This window comes from Notamacropus eugenii, chromosome 1 (genome assembly GCF_028372415.1).
Source record: "Notamacropus eugenii isolate mMacEug1 chromosome 1, mMacEug1.pri_v2, whole genome shotgun sequence".
NCBI lineage: Eukaryota > Metazoa > Chordata > Mammalia > Diprotodontia > Macropodidae > Notamacropus > Notamacropus eugenii.
The window spans coordinates 255059395-255080242 of NC_092872.1; the positions used below are offsets into that span (position 1 = coordinate 255059395).

At 43.9% G+C, this 20848-nt stretch overlaps 1 protein-coding gene across 1 annotated transcript; it reads left to right on the plus strand.

The window, feature by feature from the left end:
- Nucleotides 1-20518, plus strand: IDH3A (isocitrate dehydrogenase (NAD(+)) 3 catalytic subunit alpha). Its single transcript, XM_072628600.1, has 11 exons — nucleotides 1-277; nucleotides 5492-5554; nucleotides 7726-7809; nucleotides 9482-9596; nucleotides 11089-11276; nucleotides 11808-11941; nucleotides 13186-13288; nucleotides 13371-13435; nucleotides 13729-13813; nucleotides 16544-16696; nucleotides 18834-20518. Exons 1-11 carry the CDS (start codon nucleotides 251-253, stop codon nucleotides 18915-18917), a joined length of 1101 nt encoding a protein of 366 aa, XP_072484701.1. The 5' UTR covers nucleotides 1-250; the 3' UTR covers nucleotides 18918-20518.
- Nucleotides 20519-20848: the final 330 nt, after the last annotated feature.

Sequence of the window (20848 nt, forward strand, 5' to 3'; positions counted from 1 at the left end):
AAGGCAGCGCGGGGGGAGGGGCAGCCGGTAGACAGGGAGGAACCGGCTACGAGACGAGAGGAAAGGAAGGGAAAGAAAGGATGGGAAGAAGGGATGGGAAAGGCTCGGGCTCCTGCCTTCCTTCCTCCGGGGGCGGGGCTTCCGGCGGCGGGCACGGGGGGCGGGGCCTGTGAACGATGCCGGGCCTGAGCTCCCGGGCCGAGGGAGTCTGCGCATAGCCGCCGCTGCCGGGGCCTGAGGAGCGGACGCGATGGCCGGTCCCGCGTGGATCCGCAAGGTGAGAGCGGAGGAGCTGGGCTTCGGGGGCTGCGTGGAGCGGGCCGCGAGTGCGCGTGCGGCCCCGCCACCAACCCCCCTGGCCCCGGCCGGCCTCAGCAGGGGCGTGGGGCCCTGGGCCCTGGGAGGCCGGCTCGGGCCCCGAGCCCGGCTCTGGCTCCGGCTCCTACCCGCTCCGGCCTCCCCGCGCCTCTGCTCAAGCCGGGCCCCTCCGCGGCCCCTCCACCGGCCGCCCCTGGGGCCGCCGCCGTCCCCCCAGTGCGGCCCGCGAGGCCCGGCCAGGCCCGGCCCAGGGGCGGTGTCAAGGTCACGGGCGCGCCCGGAGCCCGCGTAGCGCGGGGAGGGTGGAGCGACCCGGGGCTGCCGCGTGGGCCCCGCCCGGAGCCCCAGGGCGGGGCAGGGTCAGGCCCCGGCTTGACCTCCGGGGCCCCCGGGCAGGGCTGGGCGTGGGGACCACCGGCCTCTGCTCCCCGGGGCGCCTTCCCGCAGTTAGGCCCCTTCGGGGCATCCCGGGGGGGGCCAGCCCGCGCGTCCCCCGTTCTTAGGTGGGGAGCTAGAGGGGCCTTAGCCCAGGGCCCAAGGTCACCCGGGGCGGAAGGGCAGATGCTGACCCCCGAACCTCCCAATGTGCCCTTGGTCCGCCGTAGTGTGTGTGCACAGGGCAGAGCGAGGCCCCCCACCGCCACCGGGAAGGATTGGGGACTGGTCAGTCTGGACAAGAGAAGCCACGAAGGGCCCCGCCCGCCTTCTGTGCTACCTGTCCTCCCGTAGTAGAAGGGCTGTCTCCGGGGAAAAGGGAATAAACTTGTTCTATTTGTGCCCAGGAGGCGGGCGTAGGAACCTGGGGAGGAAGCTTCCGACGTGCCTGACACGTGGGTGGAACCCAGATCCCCTAGGTTACCGTAAGGGGAGTATGGAGCCTGAGACCCAGGAGCTGCCTCTGATTTAGAACGTGAGGCCGCTTCTTAATAAGAGAAGGACATGGATACACTGGGCCAGAGGAGTGTCCCTGGGACGGTGAGGTGCCCGCAGGCCACCTCATCTAGGAACTGGAGAAAAGTCGGAGGGGTGGGGAAGGAAGCCCATCGGGCATGGGAAGGACGCTTACAGGTCTCTGCCGAGAGCTGTGGGATACCGGATACAGAGACAGACAGCTTTAGATTTGGTGGAAGGAATGATCCCAACAGTGAGAGCCGATCCAGAGTTGAATGGGCTGCCTTAGGAGGTAGTGAGGTTGGGGATCCTGGAGAGGGATTTCCACTCAGAACTAGGTCATCTCGGAGAATCCAGCCTGTTGAGTCCTTTGCCTTCTTGTCCTCTACAAACTGACCCCTCCACGAAGCAGGAGTAGGCTTTCGCAGGTCCTCTTGGAGCCCTATGCAGGGTGGCCAGCCCAGTTTTCTGGAAATGTCACTTGTCAGGTGTGGAGGGGCTTATTGGGAAATCGGGACTGAAGGGCTGTCACTATCCAGTAACTTTTAAAAGGGCCGCTTGATTTTATCGTAAATTGGTACTAACAAAGAAGTTAGACTTGAGTTCTCATCTGAGAGCTCTGCCTCTTGGTTGCCCTCTACCTAAAGGGGACCAGATATTAATATGCATCTTCTTATGTGTTTTCCCACCGTTGTGTAGTACTTCTTAGTTTTCTTGTTTAGTCCAAAGTGAGGTATTGACTCCATATACTGTCCCAGGTCTTCCTGACCTACAGAATTTGTCTATGTGTCAGTATCCAGGTGGGGCCTTCTTGCAATTCTGACCTTCAAAGTGGGAGATCTGTTCAGATCAGGGTTTCCTGGGGGATTTTTGCTGACAGATTTGGTTTTTCTTAAGTTCTCTGCTTGCCCATTTCACTGTCTCTGACAGGATCTCTTTTTTTTCCTTATCTGAAGGTAGCAGAGTACTTACAAGTATTTATTTTAGTCCTGCTTTTGTCCTTGAAGAGATAAGAAAATGGTGAATGCTGGTAGCATTTTACTCCTGTAAAAACTGGGGCCTGAATAGGTTAAGTGTTTTGACCAAGATCACAGCAAATCATTGGTTTGAGAGAACAGACCTCACATGCCTTGATGTCCACCTAGCCTCCTCCTCAACCTTGAGTAGTTATCCCCAAATCACCTACTGGGGGAATTAGAGAGAACATTGGAGTTCATCTAGTTCTACCCCCCCCCCCTTTTTTTTGAGGTGAAGAAACTGAAGGAAGCCCAGAAAAATGAAATGATTGGTCCAGGGTCACTCAGGTAATGAGTGGCAGGGTCCAGGACTTGCACTCAGCTCTGCTAGCTCCAAGTCCAAAGCCAGAGCATTCTTGGTAGGACATTATGTTGCTTCTGGAACACTTGGTGTCACTCAGACCTTTTCTCTTTGATTGTCACATTTTCCTCGATGTCATTTGTGAGTGACAAAAAAAGACTCACAGTTGTTCAAATTCTTTCATAAAAGAAGTCACATTTTTTGGTTCCTGGCAATACATTTAGGGCATTGTTACTCTCACCCTGAAAAGACCTCTGTTTGTTTGTGGGGGTGATTTGAATTGTTTTTGTTGCATTGTAGTGATGCTCGTGTAAGGACAGCAATTTAGGAAACTTGCCACCTACTAATGAGAAAATAATAGGCGTTTACTGTTCTGGCAACAGGGACAATGGAATTCTAAGCTTGTTTCTGCCACTAACTAGGCCTCTATTTCCCCTTGTGCTGTTGAAGGAGATGAGGTAATATCAAGGTCAGCTCCCAGATCCTTTTAATTCTTTATGTATTTTTCTTGTCAAAATTTCTGATTTTATAAGTAAAGGGAATTCCTGGGGAGGAAACTCTCTGAAGCAAGGCAGACTGTGAGCTGTTTGGCCATTTATACTCTTGGAGAGCTGCCTGCAGTCCAGAGAGCTTGAGTGCCTTGTGGAGGGAAGGCCAACGGCCCAGGGCTCCCTGACACCAAGAAGCCACTTGGAGGCTGGTACTGTAAATCTTGAGCCATTGTTCAGTACATAAGCCTTTGCTGTGTGCTTGCGTTATACCAAGTGTGTCCAGATGGTGGGGGCTAAGGGTGACAGAAAAGAAAGAGGAGATATGGGCTTTGTCTTCAGGGAGCTTCCCTCAGAGTGTTGTCGACTCAGCATGGTGGGCTGCTGGGCTTGGAAGGGATCTTAGAGGTCTAAGCCAGCCCTTTCATTTTACAGTACAGAACAGCCAAAGGTAACACACACCTAGATCATGATGGAAGCTTGGGCTAAGACTTGGACCTTTGGATCTTAGTCCTTGCCTCTTTGCTCTTGCTGCCTTCTCAGAGCATTCTCAATATCCTGACATGAGATTACAACTCTTGTTCTACATTTGAATATACAAATCAGTGAAGGAAATCATTTCTAAGTAGCACTGTGTATGTGCTCAGTAGAGCAACCTCTACCATTAGACAGATGGCTGACCGCTTTACATCCAGAACTCAGTGGCACTTTTGAGGTTTTGTTCTCTCTGTTACTCTAGAGTGGAAAGGAGGAGTGTTGCTAAATTGTAAACATCTAAAGGCAGTTATTACTGGTTATCACAAAGTATTGTATTCATGGGCGGCTTTTAAAACAACCCTGGCTTTTTCTTAGCAGTGTTTATATGGTTAGCCATATTTATATAGCAATGGTTTATATGGTATACAGTGAGAGCACAGGATGACTGGCTCTTTTACAACAATGTTGAAAGAGAAATTCAGCCTACAGCTTATGTCCTCACCCTGTTCAGGTATGAGAGTATCACTGCCAATGCGACAGAGCTAGTATTGTAGGGGAAGAGTGCCCTTCTTTGATGAATCATAGAATCTCAGGGTCAGAAAGAACACAAAGGAGCTTATCCAGACCTGTGCCTAGTGGAGCAGAATCTGCCTCTGCCTGAAGACTCCCAGGGATGGGGAATTCAGCATCTTAGAGGACACTTCTAACTAAGTTTTCCCACATGTCAGATTGAAAGCTGCCCCTCGGGCTCTTCCCTCACCCCAGCCCCTTACTATGCCAGTTCTGGCCTCTGAGGCCAAACAAGAGTACCCTCTGTCCATTCTTGTTTGGTACCTCTGAGTAGAAATAATAAGTTAACGCTGCTGAAAATAAAGGTGGAGTCAGCAGAATCTTTCCCTGGATAGGACAAAATGCAGCCCCCCCCCAAATCTATTATGTTAGACACTTTAAAACAATCTTTAAATCTCAGGGAATTATAGAATTTTAGAGCTGGAAAAGGGACCTTAGAGATCATCTAGTTTAACTCCCTCCTTTTACAGATGAGGAAACTGAGGTGCAAAAAAGTAAAGGGATTTGCCCAGAGACCCACAGGTAAATGAGATTCCAAATTCAAACTTAGATCCTTTGCCTCTGAGTCCAGAGCTCTCTGTCCCCCAAGTTGACTGCTTTTCTCACCAGTTCTTTTCCTATTATTAAACTCCACACTTTGGCTCTTTTTTCTAATTATTCTTTTTAATACATTCACCTTATCTCTAATCCAGTATGGTTTTGGATCAACTCAAATGATTTAATAATGATGGCCTTTTTAAAGGTCATTTTCATTCCGTTAGATATAGAAAAATCAAATGGCATTTAATAAAGTTTCTTAATTCCTTTTATGACATTATTTCTAAATCCCTATAAGAAGGTTTAAAACTTGCTTTTATTAGCATTTGTGTGTTATCCCCATTATTTCCCATGGTCCAAAAGTGTACTAGTTGTCCTCTGGGTTCCTGTCCGTCTATTTATCTGTGTAGGAGTTTCCACTCAGATGATATGAGAGAAATTAGTGGTTTGAGATAATGTATAATTTCCTTCTAATAATCTTCTGATATGGTAACAAGTTGGACAAATAAAATTTATTTAAAGTGTGTAATCAGATTTTGGAGGTAGATGATGAAATTATAACCTATTAGTAAAATATTCCAAAAAGTTCATGAGATCATAGATTTGGAGATGAGGGGACCTCAGAGGCCACATAATTTAGGCTTCTCATTTTACAGATAAGGGAGTTGAGACCCAGAGGAATTAAGTGAGTTGTCCAAGGTAACAGCTCAGGTTAACCAACCATACAAGAGGTAGACCTTGGACCTGGTTCCCCTGACTCCTGATCCACGCTTTTATATTTGCCTGAATCTTAGCATTAGCACCAACCATCCTTGATTCCTTATCTTTGGCTTTCTGTGTGTGTTATTCAGTGCTGGTGGTAACTGACTCTTCTTTTTGGGTGTTAATAATAGGTATCTCGGCTGCTGGGGGCCTTCAGCAACCCAAAACAGGTGACCCGAGGTTTTGCTGGTGGTGTGAGTACCTCTCATATTTTTTCGTTTTAGAAGTTTCTCAAGAAAGGTGCTTAGCACATTTATTAACGTAAAACTTAATTTCCATTTACAAAAACCTATAAACAAGCCCACAATTTAGGGGCCAGTGAAATTCGTTTGCTAACTTTGTACATGAACCTGTCAGGTCACTTGTGCATTTAAAAGAATTCTATTCCAGCTGGCTGGGGGGCCTGTCACACTAAAATCTCATACCAGCCCTGTTTAAAAATAGATTGGAAATTCCCCTTGAGCCTGGTAACATTTTATAATTTCATCTAGTGCAAATGGAACAAAAGTTGTTGAGAACCTTCAAATCTGGCTTCACTTATTTTAAGCTTTCCTAAAAACAGTAGATTTACTTCTCTTTTAGAAAATTCTCTTGTTTTTATAGACCCTGTAAACTTCTGCTTATTCAATCTTATTTGAGTATCTTATTAATATTTCATTTACTTAACTTTAAATCTGCTGTTTTTAGACTTCCTAGCATTAGAGAAGCCTTGCATTTTAAAAACTGATTCCACATTTTTAGTCAATCTAAGGTTGTGGGTCAGTGATTCCCTATCTTTTTTTTTAATTCCCTCCTTAAATGCTCTCATTTGGGTTTCTTAATTCCAGCACTCCCAAATAACATCTCATGGTGTAAAATTTCCATAAAACCCAGGTATATTAATGTGACTCACTTTTTCAGCTGTGGAAGAGCTCTGACCTTTTCTGTAATCCAGTGACCACCCAATGGAATTTACAGTCAATCAAATGTTATTGGGAGAACAGGAAGGAAGAACCTAAAGGATTCTTAGCGTTCCGCTAGTGCAAAGGTTAAGATTGACTGTTGCCGCCAGAGGTGCAAGTACATCTAAGTTGGTATTTCAGACAGAAAGATGACATTTGGACTTAGCATCTTGAATCACCCAGTCTTCTGTCATTATTGAATGTTTGTACCAGTGCTTTTCGAATATTCAGTCATCTCCCTATTGTGTATCTTGAGTATGTGTCTGAAAGAAATATGAGGAGATTTTAGCTTATACAGGCCTCTGCTGGTGGCATAAGGGGTGATTGTGGGAAGGCAAATATAAGCCAAGAAGCATCAGGAAGGGTCTAATTGGATTAGATTTAGCTGGGGCAGTTTGTACAGCCCAAGTGAGGGCCCCCACTTGAAGTTGTGGGTCACTTAGGTAGTGAATCACTGTCCACTTGCAAAGATGAGGAGCAGATGAATTTCAGCCTAGCTCATATTTTGCCCTTGAGCCATTTTTTTTCATTTGTTTAAAATGCTAGCTTCTTGGCTAGAAGCATTGGCGTATGGCTATTGCTTTGTGACTCCATCTGTTGTCTCTTGTTCTAGTAAATAATGTCACAGGTGCCACTCTTGGCAATGAAAAATTAAAAAGTTCTTTATCTCGTATCATCTGTTCAGTCAAAATTTATGAAAGGCAGTCATTTTTAAAATAACACTGAGAAATTCCCAAAGCCTCTTTGGATTTTTTTTTCCAGAATGATTGAGCCTTTTGTTCTCCCTTCAGAGTATTGTGGTGGACAACATGGCTTACCAAGAAATTTGTCCAAAAATGTGTTGTGGTGTCTTTGACTTAGTAAAAGACCTGGGGAGGGAAGGTCAATGTCAGATTCTTAAAATCATACCAGTTTAATCTCAAATACTTTTTTCAAGTTTTTCAAGTACTTGAAATGTACTTTCAAAGAAGGCTGGAGAGATCACTTCTGAAACCTTTAGATCTCTTTTCTGTTTTACTATATGGACTAGATATGATCTATTTGCCACCTCATGTTTCCATAAAGGAAAGGGGTGGCATTGGGAAGGCTTTTTTGGTAACTTAATTATTTCTTTGCCTAATGAGCATCAGCAGAGTCCTTGTCAAAGAAACAAAACAATAAAATTGGGGGAAGGGTTGACTTTGGAGTCTCCTATAGTCTAGTCATCCTTGTTGTTTTGATTATTCATTGGCAGTTTAAGGAATGATGTCTTTTTTAACTTTAAATTTTATTTTCTGACCTAAGGGCATTTGGTCTCTTTTGGGGTACTGGTAAATAGCCTTCACTGGCTCTGATACTCTTATATACACTTGTATAGCCTCCATTTTATGTTACACTTTCTTACAGCATCTGTTTTGCATTTTCTGATGGTTTTTTACATTTAGGTACAGACAGTGACCTTAATCCCAGGAGATGGTATTGGGCCAGAAATCTCAGCTTCTGTTATGAAGATTTTTGATGCTGCCAAAGTATGTGAGCATTTATAATAATTTAATCCTAATCTATAGAAAAACCTTTCCCAGCTAATCGGTCATCATTTATTTTTAGAAGGGTGAATTGAGTGTAGATATTTTAAGTCCCTTAACATTGGCACTAAGTGCAATGTTTATGTTAAAAGCTGCTGCATTTGCATCATTACTTTATAAGTAATGGCTAATATGTCCATCAGCAAGCATTTCTTAATCTCTTTACTCTGTGCCAGGCACTGTGCAAAGACAAAAGTCAAACAGCCCCTGTCCACTCGTAGCTTACCTTCTAGTGAGGAATTGTTGGTTTAAAGATCACATTTTTGCTGCAGGACTGGTGACTGCTCTACCCCTCTTTGAGCATCCTGGGCATTATTCATAGAGCTGCTGAATGCGTGAACAGGGCGTGTGGTGCTGGCATTTAAAAGCATCTTGTTCTTTCTACCACATGCTGGGGAGACTAGTGCTGAGTCAGAATAGCATCCCTTATCCATACTTTGCACCAAGCCAGCCCCTAGTATAGCTATTTAAATATACTATTTATTTGGGAAATTTTAAGGGCATATAGTCTAGTTACTTGGTAGCATAATAGTTGCTAGTTATAAATCACTACTAAGTGAAATGAAATGTAACAATAAATCCCAGTAAATAGAGGCTGTGATGTCTATGGCTTCCCTTCCTTGGAGTCCTTTGATGTCTCATCATGGTGTACATGTCCTGGGGGCACTAACTCCCAAAGGTTCTTTGGAGCTGCCTAAGCTCCAAGTTGGGCCCAGGCCCTGTCTGGCCACGTCATCTGAGGACCACCAGAACTGGAGGGAGGCCCATTTCTAAGGAGGCCCTCATCCCCTAGGTCACGGTCAGTGCTCAGGAAGAGCTTTGAGAAACTTAGGATTTGGGAAATCTCTGCTGAGTGAATGAGAATCAGCAGCTAAAGGCAGATGAACCCTGTTTATGTAAACTATTCACACATGAGGTAATTTGGTGCTTTTAGCATCAATACCCACCATACAGAGATAATAGAGTTGTAAAAAAAGTTCAATATATAAATAAAATAGACAGTGTTAGTATCAAAAATTCTGTTCTTTGGGTGAAAGAGAATGTGCCTTACCTTTTTTCCCATTTTGCTTACATCATAAGAGGAGAGACTTAGATTTGGAAGGCACTTCAGAGGTTATCAAATCCAACACCACCTCCCCCTTTTTACACATGGGGAAACTGAGGCCAAGAGAGATTAAGTGACTTATATCTAAGACCACAGAGTAGTAAGTGACAGAGCTAACATTCTCCAAATCTCATTCCTACATAACACTTCTTGGTTCTGTATCTCTTCACGTTCCTTGTCATAAGCTAAATATAGGAATCTCCTTAGATCTTTATGCAAGGATGGGGAAGAGAAGAGTGGGGATATGGCAGCTGTTAACCATGGTCTAATACCCCAAGTGACTGTGGGTAATACGACAAGTGTGATATTGAGCCACCTTCTGGGCCAAGAGCACGGTAGGATCAGTTTTGTGTCAGGAACTGGCTATTGTAATCTTTTAAATACATAATTTCACATGACTTACAAGGAGGATAAATGTGAAAGGATGAAGACAGTATAATAACATGTCAGTCATGTCAATGTCAATACAAAACTATTCCTACTCCATAATGATTATTCTGTGGTATTTAGGCACCCATTCAGTGGGAAGAGAGGAATGTGTCTGCCATTAAAGGACCTGGAGGGAAGTGGATGATTCCTCCCGAAGCCAAAGAATCCATGGACAAAAACAAGATGGGACTGAAAGGTATGGGTGCAATTGATGGGAGTAAGCGAGACATCTTTAGTTTTGTTACAAGTGGCATAATTTTGGAAATACATGTGTGTATGTGTCTACGTTTTATATAGATACATACCTACATTTTGTAGATATATTTCATATATATCTTCTATATATATATATATATATGTATATATATATATATATATATATACACACATACATATATATATATTCTACAACTTTCTATCTACATCATATGTGTGTTTGTGGGTGTGTGTTACGTCTGACTGCAAACATACTGTGATCTTCCTTTTCCTTAAACAAAACAGAACTTTCCTTGTGCTCTGCTACCCCTTGAGTTTCAATCCCATAGTTCTCTTCCCTTTCTGTGTCAGATTTCTAACCGTCACTCCTGCCTCTGCTTCTTCATCGAAACAGAGAGGAAGCTTGGGGTAATGGGAAGACTCCTGGCCTTGGAGTCAGTAACTTTGGGTTGGAATGCTGCCTGTTTCTTCCTTGTGCCATTTACTATGGTAAATCTACCTCCTTAAACATCCTCTGTGCCATCAAATGGAGCTTGCCTCTCCTGACACCTGATCCTCCCCATCCTTCCTCCCAACTTTGTGTGTCACCAGCACAGTCAGCTCACTTGTTGGCTAGCACTGCGTAAGTGTTACTGATGTTACTGCAAACGCCCAGGCTGGAAGGCCCTGGCTTAGTTGTAACTCTGCCATCAAACTTTGCAGATCCAGGCCAGTCCTGTTATCTTCCCCCTCTTTTGTGCTCCATCTCCTGTCCAGGCTGGTGGATTTCTCTGTCTCCGCATCTTGCCCGTCCATCCTTTATGCTCTGTTCCCACAGCCACCACCCTGGCACTGACTTGAGAGTCAGTGGGCCTGAATTCAGCCTGCAGTGGTGTTGCTTTCTTCTCAGTGGCTTTGGCCAAAGCATTTTATTTTCTTCTAAAGCATTGTCATCAGTGTTAAAAGTGTTTTGCTTTCCATGTTTGTGCAGTTCTTTTTTTCATTAAAAGTATTGAAATGTGACTAACTTCAAATTCCAGTATGCCTTTTAGTCATTTTTAAGTTGACTATGCATTTATTTTTGTTATCTAACCAGTATTTCTCATACATACTCTAGGATTTACATTGCTTTTCTCATACCCTCCTTGCAGAGCAGGGAGCCTGGAGGGAACATAAACTCCATTTTCCAGTTTAGGAACTTGTTCAGGAAAGCTAGGGGCTAGTAGATTTTTATCACCCTGAGGCAAAATACTGAAATCTCACAACAGGGATAAATACTCAAATTAAGTGTGAATATATTGTGCTCCCCTGAAGTCATTGGAAGAGTATAGTTGAGCTGTGTGCTTACAGGCAACTCTGACTTAGAGCCAGAAAAACACAGGCAGGAAGGAGAACACAGGCTCTCATGAGTTACTGGAGACAAGGGCTGTCACCCTTTGCTTTGATTTTGTTCTTAACTAGTTTGTCATTTAAGAATTCTTATTTTATTCCAGGCCCCTTAAAGACACCAATTGCAGCTGGACATCCTTCTATGAATCTATTGCTTCGTAAAACTTTTGACCTTTATGCAAATGTGCGCCCATGTGTCTCCATTGAAGGCTACAAAACCCCTTACACAGATGTAAATATTGTCACGATTCGGGAGAACACTGAAGGTGAATACAGCGGCATTGAGCACGTGGTACGTTGGTTTCTCATACTGTCTGGAGGTAGGCTTACCAGTCTTAGCATAGGTTTGTTTTTCATGTCCTTATATCAGTTGTACAAGCTAGAAGTTAGGGTAAGTGAACAAGGATCGCAGCATCAGTCAAGTGTGGTTTTTATGAAAAGTGGCCACATTGTAGTGATTGGATAGAAATAAGCCCAAGAGCTCAGACTTCCTGGTTCCAGTTTTGCCTCGGTGTCATCCTGCCCATGTGATCCTGGGTTATTAGTGACATTACAGAGAAGGTGCCAGTGCCTCCATAGTGGGAACTTCCTTGTCAGAGCAGTCCCAATAGTAGAGGGTAGTCCTTGTGAAATGTGGAGTCAGGGTCAAGTCATCACACAGTGGTGTTGATGGTCAGCACATATTGCCTGTACTAGCTAGAGCTCAGAATGTGGAACGTCAGGAATTCTGCATCCCATCCTGTCTCCTGCATGAAAAAATGGAATTGTTAGAAGCAGTTTGCCTTGTCTTTAGTGCTGAGACCATTTGTCTGTCCTTTGTCAGATTGTTGATGGTGTCGTACAGAGTATCAAACTCATCACCGAAGAAGCTAGCAAACGTATTGCCGAATTTGCCTTTGAGTACGCCAGGAACAATCACCGCAGCAACGTGACTGCTGTGCACAAAGCAAATATCATGTATGTGGTCTGGGCACTTGGGCTGGATTTAGTTCTGAAGTGGGTTTGGGGAAATGGAGTCTGGGTTTGCTAAGAGCTCTAAAAAGGGGGTCTTGGGTGTTGTCTTAAGGATGCAAGCTCTGAATGATTCTTCTTCTGGAGTCTCTTGATACAGTTTAATGGAACAATAGTAATTTATGGCAGGATGGAGATTGTCAGTCCATCACCTTGCTTTTGTGTGATGCTGGCCTGTTTACGTAGTGCTTTGACTTACATTAGCTCATTCAAACCTCCCAATAGTCCTTTGAAGGAGGTCAGTAGAACAAGTCTTAGTCACCCCATTATATAGATAAGGAAACTATTGTAGCCAAGGGGGAGCTAAAGTACTGGGGCTGATGCTGTCAGGAGGGTGTGAGGCTTCAGAAGTAAGTCAGGGCAGAAGAGGAGGCTCTCAGGCCTTTAGTCTCTCTGGTCATGGGGTCCAGCCTCCTCATTTTACAGGTAAGGAAAGGAATTGCCCAGGGCCAATCAGGTAATTAAGTGGCAGCCAGGTCATCTTCTCCAATCCCACAGGGATTTGCTGCTGCTATTATTTGCCAGAACCCTTGGAGAATTGAAAAGCTGATGGTGTTTTTTGAAGGTCAAAACAGTTACTTGTCCAAAGCACAGGTGTAATTTCTGTTTTAAAAAGTGGACTGAGCAGTGAGGTCTCTACCATGCAGTTCCTGACCCCCAGGAGAACCGGAGGAGCTGCTGCCTTATTCTGGCTTTTCTTACTAGCTGCTTTTCTGGCCATATTAACTGAAGTATAAATCAACCCCAATCCTCTATCCCCCTAAAAAATGTGTAAAAGACTCCTTTTCCTAACCAAGAAAACTTCCAAGTCTATAAAATCTAAAACTTTATCATCAGTAACTTTTCAAGGCTGTTTTAGTATTGTCTGAATGTTCTAACATTTGATGCCTCTTAGACTTTGGAGGGTAAGATTGCATAAATCAGACTCATCTTCTTCTGGCTTTTAATACTTGGGCGCTCCTGGGCATTGTGCCTCCTCTTCTGGCTTCTGTCTCCCCTCCCCTTTTGCACCACCTGTGAGCCATGGCATATTGGACTCAGCCTATGTTTCATCAAATACCTAAAACAGATTTAAATTCTAACCGAAACCAGTGAAGTCGGCTCCCAACAATTGTGCTTGGCTTTTATGCTTTAATCATTTGCTTTCTCTTAGGCTTTGCTTTCAACAATTTTTATTTGATTAACTACAGGCGAATGTCAGATGGGCTTTTTCTTCAAAAGTGCAGGGAAGTTGCAGAAAACTGTAAAGATATTAAATTTAATGAGATGTACCTTGATACAGTATGTTTAAATGTAAGTATACACTAAGAATTACGCCTGGGGGTTCTGGCAGAGAGTGCTTGCTTTCTGAAATCCACAAATGTGTTCTTTCCAGATGGTGCAAGATCCATCCCAGTTTGATGTTCTTGTAATGCCGAACTTGTATGGGGACATCCTTAGGTAAGTCTGTCTCTGTCTTTGCTCCACTGATAAAGAAGTACGCTCAGAGTACTCCTCTCCAGCTGTAACCTACCAGCTTCCACAGGTGGTGTGCATAATTATACACATTAACATTAAGAAGGCACAGTCCAGATCCTGGAAAAGCACAGGGAAGAGTCCATCACTAAATGTTAAAGGAAGATTTGGGGGCTAGGCTCTCCCCACCCATTCAGCAGCTTAATTGGCCTTGGGCCTGATGCACCCCTTTGAGTGTATCCTGTTTTGGAAGTTTATTTCAGAATTCTCTTTTTCAGTGATTTATGTGCTGGCCTGATAGGGGGTCTTGGTGTCACACCAAGTGGAAACATTGGCGCTAATGGAGTCGCGATCTTTGAATCGGTAAGGATTTCTGAAACTTCATTGTGATTTCTAGGCTAAAATTGCTCAGTGACTCCAGGAATGTTCAGAACATTGTTTGTATTACTATGAGGAGCACTAAACCTGTTTGCCAAAAAGAAATCACTTAGGAAAATTTTGCTTGGCTTTGCTATTTTACAGATGATCTTCTTGTGTTTTTTGCCAAAAGTTATGTGGGAAAAAGTTCTGGATTGATTTTTATCTTTAGATTAGTGATTTTTAGTGATTAGACTTTGGGTAGATCTTTTTCTTCCTGTTATGCTTACCTTAGATCACGTAAGGCCTTATTCTCAAGAGTGTAGTGTCTGACCATCTGATAGTCATGTAAGACTGTGAGGCTTATAAAGTGCCCTATCCAATGGATCTTCACAAGGGTCCTTGGAGGTAGGCGCAGTTTTTTTCTTTTAAACATATTTTTATTGTTCTCTTTTATTCTTTATGTCTTCAGAAATTCCCCCCATTATTCCTCTTCCTCACAGAGAGCCAGCCCATGTAACATTTTTTAAAGAAAAAGAAAATCAGCAAATTTTATCAGTAAATCAAAAAAGGCTGCAAATAAATGCAAAATACCAGACTGGTAGATTCCCCCTACCTTGCACTGCCTCTACAAAGAAGTGGGGCGGGAATGTCTTCTCATTTCTCTCTTTGGGGCTATACAGGGTCTTTGTAATTTTGCAGCGTTCCCTTTTGATAGCTATGTTCTCCATGACAATGTCGTAGTGGTTGCACCTATTGTTTGCTTGTCTCTGCTGATGAAACTTTGTATCAGTTTGTACAGCTCTTTCCATGCTTCTCTGTTCATATTCATGTCCTTGTTTTGTATGGCACAGTCATATTCCCTGACATTCATTTATTTAGCCATTCCTCAGTGGTTGGGCATCACTTTGTTTCCATTGCTTGGCTACCACAAAAAGTGCTGCTACAAATGTTTTGGTGCTTATGGCAACTTTGGTCTTGTTTGGTGACCTCCACAGGGTATAAGCCTAGAAGGACACTTGCTCTATGAAAAGGTGTTGACACTTTATTTGCATAATTCCAAATTCTTTCAGATTTACAGCTTCATCAACCATACACCATGGTGCTTGTCTTTCCCACAGCCTGAGATAGATATTATTATTCTCATTTTATAGTGGAGTCATTGGAAGCTGAGAGTAAGAGGTAAATGATTCATCCATGGTCAGTCACATGTCAAGTGAGAGCGTGTCAGAGCAGGATTCGAACTCAAGTTTCTGTTGATTGTAAATCTAGTACTTTCCCCACTGAACATGAACCAAGTGGATATTCATCATAGAGTGTTTTAGGGCGTAGGGTTGAAAGGCACCTTGGGGGTCATTTGGTCTAACTCACTCATTTTACATATGAAGAAACGGATGCCCAGCAGAGGTGGTGATGTGCCCATACTCACACCCATATTTAAATTGTGAACCATGCTTTGAACCGAGATCTTCTTGACTGTGTAATGTTGTGTTAAGTTCTTGGTGCCACTTTTTAGGAAAAGGTATTAATGAGCTAAATGAAAATGTTCCAAGGAGGATAGCCAGGATGGTCAAGATGGTGAAGTAATTTGAGTTTATATTGGGTGAGTGTTGGTTGGTGTTCATGTTGGAGGAGAGGTGGGAGTGGGAGGTTTGATAGTTGTCTTGGATCACTCAACAATCGCTCAACAAGTATTGAGCCCCTACATTGTGCTAGGCACTAGGCCAACTGCTGGGGATACAAAGATAAAGAATGAAACTTCAAATAATTTGAAAGGCTTTCACATGGAAGAGGGTTTAACCTTGTTCTTCTTGGCCCCAGACGTTGGAGGCCAGATGCCAAAGGGCAATGTTAGGCCTGGTGTCAGGAGAGAAGACTTCTCACCACTTGGGGTTTATTCAGAAGTGGGTCAGCTGCCTGAGGAGTCAGAGAGTTGGTTGCTTCTTGTCAGAGCTCCTTGGTTCCCCTGGTTGGGAATGTGGTTGTGAAATTGTTGGTCAGATGCAGGTCAGGCCAGGTAGTGGCTGCAGAGGTCCCTGCCACCTCTGAAGTTTTGGGACTCTACATTCAGAGCCCTTGATGTATGAGTAGCTACACTGCCTCCTGATGTTTGCTGTTTGATAACAGTAATCATGATTCCAAAGACCTGCATCTTCATTGTGTGCACATGCCCTGCGGTGGTACAGATCACCACATCTTCATGTCATGGACAGAAAGATTCCATGATCTGGTGGCCCCCCACTGCTTTGGCAGCAAGCGTCTTAGCATCTTGGTCAGGGCAGACCTCGATTGTGCAGACACACTATTTCCTGGGCCATCCTTGAAGCCTTTTCTGCTGGGCTGGAACCCAGGTCCTAATGGAGCTCATATTTTCCCTTGAGTAGCCTTTAGAAAGCTCTGGTCATCTCTGGTCCTGAGTGAGTGAGGCAGTGGTTGAGATTTGAGTGGAAGAATCATAGTTTACAATTAGAGAGGGCGTTAGGGTTTGTAGAACTTGCTATTATTATCTTTATTTTACAGATGCAGATGAAGCTGATATGACTTGCCTATGACCATTGCACTGTCAAAGCCTTGGGTTTCTTACTCTTGGCCTAATCCTTTCTTTCCAGTGCCATGGAGGTTCTTCCCAAAAGAAGGGTGATGGTCTCTTCAACATCCCTTCCTATGTCTCACAGCTTCAGTAGATACTGGGTTGTTCACGATTTTCCAAGGACCAATAGTTTTCTTTATTGGCAGGTTCACGGAACAGCCCCAGACATTGCTGGGAAGGACATGGCCAATCCCACTGCCCTGCTTCTGAGTGCTGTGATGATGCTTCGGCACATGGGGCTGCATGACTGTGCAGCAAAGATCGAGACCGCCTGCTTTGCGACAATTAAAGATGGAAAGGTATGTTCTTGATCAGGGCAGCATCCAGCTCACTATCTTTCACCCTCTCACCCTTACCAGAGGTGAACTGTATCTGAGCAGACTTAGTGTGTGATACTGGTACTCCCTGGACAAGGGTCCGTGGGGGATTTCAGGGAGTCTCCAAACTTTGCTGGGATAAAAGTGGGCATGTTTATGTTCATTGACCTCTATCATAAATTTAGCATTCCTTCATTCATTTAAAAACATGATTCTGAGAAGGAGTCCTTACGTTCACCAGACTTCTCCATGGGTACAGAGCAGTCAAGTTTAGGAATCCCTGATGTGGTGTGTGTCCTGAATGCCAGAGGGTCCCTCTTCTTAGGGAAACTGCTCGCTGAATGAATTCACAGTAGAGAGACACAGCTTAGAAAATCTTCATCCCTTACTCATTGTCAGTTGTGATGAACCATGAGCTACCTTCTTGAGAACTGCATTGTGGGTAGCTGGGAACAGAGGACAGATAGAAAGCTGCAGCCTCTCTGTGGATGTGAGCGAGCTTGCCTCTTGCTTCCCAGTCTTGGTGTGCATTTCAGCAGCTGGTCATTCCAAATGCCTACCACCCAAGCATTAGCCTTCATGTTAATATCTTGTGTTAAGTAGCAAAACCATGTAAATTGCAAACATAATTTAGTGGAAGGTTGAAACCATGGCAAATATGGATTTAAGTTTTGCTCAATGCAAAGAGTTTTCATTTCTTTCTGCAGTCCCAGGATCAGCGATTTAGAGCTAGAATGAATCTGAGAGGGCAGGTAAGGAGAAAGTACAGAAAGGCCTGGCTTGGGAGATTGCCGGGGCCTGTTCTGGGCCAGCCACATAACTGGAGGCTTGGTCACCTGCTCTCTGGCCTCTGAGACTCCCGTCCGGTTCTGCTTCATCAAATCAAAAGGAGCCTTGGCTCCTTTTAGAGATCAGGAAACTGGGACCCAGAGAAGTTAAACATTGTTGTTAATTAGCTATTTGAACCCAAGCTTTCTGATTCCAATTTATGTAAGAATTCATTGTTTACAGTTGTACAGCATGGTTTTTTTAAACTTTGAGAAACTTGGTGGTGAATGCTGCTTGCAGATTGTTTCAATTATCTCTGCTTTCCCTGAGAGCTATGGAGAGGGAAGAATGTCCCCTAAACCTTTTTCTCACCCTTGGTCCTCATGCATGTCCATGCAGGAACTGTCATTCCCTTCCCCTGCCCCCTTTTCTCCCCTTCTCTCTTCCTGCACCTTTCTGGAGGCCCTGGCCTCAGCTCTGCACTGGAGGTCTCCCTGCAGGCATCCCATGTCGGAGAATGAGGATGAGGATGGCTTTGTGCCACTTCAGGCCAAGCTATCATTAGTTGAATGTTGCAGGCTGAGTATACCAACAGTGTGTCTTTCAATTTGCACCTACTCTGTGCCAGGCACTTTGCTTAAGCACCAACTACCAAAAGCCAAGCAGAGTTTACCTGCTGACTGGCATCCTTTACGTCCTCTGTAGTTTGGATTCTGTCAAACTCATGCCCTTGTTGGCTTCATTGAGCAACACACCTGTAGGGCCCAGGCCTCCACCATGTGGCCTGTGAGCCCAGACTCAGCCTTCCTGACCCAGGGCACATCCTACTGGAGATTTTTCATAAAAACTTATTTTCTACCTAATTAGTGAGTGTAGCAATGTGGCTTAATGACCTGCCTACTGCTGGTATTGGTATTGCCTTCTTTAGCCTCTAGGTCTTGGTTTTGAATTTGTGGTTGAAGCTAAATCTAATTATATAATTAAATTCATATGGCCCACTATTGAAAAGCCTTTGAACCCTGGCTACTTAAACTTCCTTTCTTACCAAGTGTTCGTTGAGCCCCTGGCTGACATGCCCAGAGTTAAGTTTTAAGAAACCCTCACATTGATGTGTGACAACTCTGTGCTTCTAAAAGACCGTTCACATCCATTAACTCCTTTTTGGTCCTCACAAACCCCTGTGAGGTCAATGTTGTCCTCTCCCATGGGGAGAGGGAGCTAGAGGAGGTGGTCCCCTGCCCAGATGGGATCCTTTTCTTCTGACAGAGAGTTTTACCAGAATCACAAGAGTTGTGATGGGGGCAGGGAGTGTGCCTAGGTACATCTGATTTTCATTTTTCCTTCCTTTCAGAGCTTGACAAAAGATTTGGGAGGAAACGCCAAGTGCTCCGACTTCACGGATGAGATCTGCCGCCGAGTAAAAGACCTAGATTAAAGGAGGCATCACCCGTTAGGCTTTGCAGCAATCACTCCTAATGGACACAAGAGAGGAAAACCTGTTATAGACTATTGACCATCTACGTACGTTGGGCTTGTGTATTTCTTGAGAGCAAACATTGTAAATCAGGCCTTTTCTTAATACATTCAGTGCCCAGGGATGCAAGTGACCCTCTGGTGCCTGCTTCCAGTGGACTTTTTTCGATGCATTGTTTTATTTATTAAATGTCTCTCTCTGGTGAAAATGTTTTATATATTGTAAGAATGGATTCCTGTCCTGTCATTTTCCATTGTTAACCATTTGACACTTGAGTTAGAACAGCCTTTTTCCTCAACTGGAAGACTTGCTATAAATATCAAGATACTGAATTAACAGGAGAAACAGCTAACTTTTTAAAGAAAATCCCTATTTTCCTTGGAGCATGTAAAGTATAAAGAGAAAAAAAAACAGGATACTAACATAGCACAAAATGACATTCTCATAAAAATAAACGGGTATAAAAGAAGAATTTCTTGGGAGAGTCACATCGAAGAGGTACAGATAACAGTTTAAAGTTGTATAGTGAGCTAAGAAATAGATTTGTTCTCCAAAAGATTTACTGTATGCATGAATAAAGATTGTAAACCCGAGATATATTTAATCAGATTTGTATTTTTGTCTATAAAAACTAGATAATCTATGGAGGACAGATAGCATTCTAATCCAACACATTGTGTGTGGAGGTATTTTTGTTAAGATAGTTTAATATTTCTTTGCTTATTAGTAATGCTTTCAGTGAAGAAAAAGGTATGACAGTTCCTGGAATCAAACATTTATTGTACATTTTGAGTGAGTAAAGCTTTTCTGCATAGCTGTGCTAAATATATGGAAGCCCTTGCCCCAGAGCTATCACTGTATTGGGTGTTGTGTGTCCTATGTCTGTGACTGTCACCCTGCTAGTGCGGCTGCTGTTCTAGCTGAAGTGCTGCTCCTGCACTGGTGCCGTCCACAAGGGCCTGGTCAACTCAGGCTACATTTTAGAGCCCAAGAGCTTGCCTCACTCGCATATGTGAGCATATTTTCATTCTCCTATAGGAAACACCAAGTTGTTTCTTTCCTAGAACAAATAACACAAAAAGTCTCGCCTGCCTGCAGCGTAAGCTAGAGTGGCCCCAGGTTTCGTGGTCACACGCTAACTAGCAAAGCCTTCCCTCGTGTCCCTTCTACCATTCATCATTAAGCTTCCTGGACTCAAGGGCTTTGATTGATTGGGGGTGAGAGAGCAATTTTCAGTCATCCCACATTAAGTTCCCTTGTTAGGTGAATCCTCCTTGCTGCATTTTGCTTGGGGCCTGTAGTTGACCAGGTCCTCTCTCAACTTCATAAATCCATAGGAGCAAGATGGTAACTATTTGCTATCATACCCTCAGTTGAAGTGATTGTGTCCGAGCCTCCTCAGCCCTTCTGTACGGGAAGGGGTTCCCTTAGACTCCTGATCAGGGCTTCAACTTGCTCAAGATGGATTTCCTTTTATTTATCCTGCTGCTGCTGCGTTTTTGTTGGATTGTGTTAGCTATGTGGCTTCAAACATAGCAAAGTAATAAAGATTTTAAAAATTAGCACTTGAATCCTTTGGGCCTACCTTGTTCCTAATATCTGCCTAACTAGTATCTGAGAGTCAGCACTGGAGAGGCATCTCAGCCAAGTAACTGGACCGTACTTTTTAATGTCTTCTAGTCATATTTTCTACACTAAGCTATCTGTGTTGGATCAAATAGTGGGTAGGTCATCACTGTTTTTCTCCCTGCTCTTTGGAAGTTAGGTACTTTTTGCAAAATGTAATTTCAGAAGCTTTGAAAATGAATAACATTTTCTCTTACTGATAATCCTTTCAGAAGTACAGAGGAGCCCGCATAAAGGATGGGAAGGCCAGATTAGCTGTTATTCAC

Bases quoted from the DNA above. Each gene is read 5' to 3' on its own strand.
- IDH3A (XM_072628600.1), top strand. From the start codon at position 251: ATGGCCGGTCCCGCGTGGATCCGCAAG. The intron at 9,597-11,088 runs GTATGGGTGCAA...ATTTTATTCCAG, and splicing joins AAACAAGATGGGACTGAAAG to GCCCCTTAAAGACACCAATT. The intron at 11,942-13,185 runs GTATGTGGTCTG...GATTAACTACAG, and splicing joins GTGCACAAAGCAAATATCAT to GCGAATGTCAGATGGGCTTT.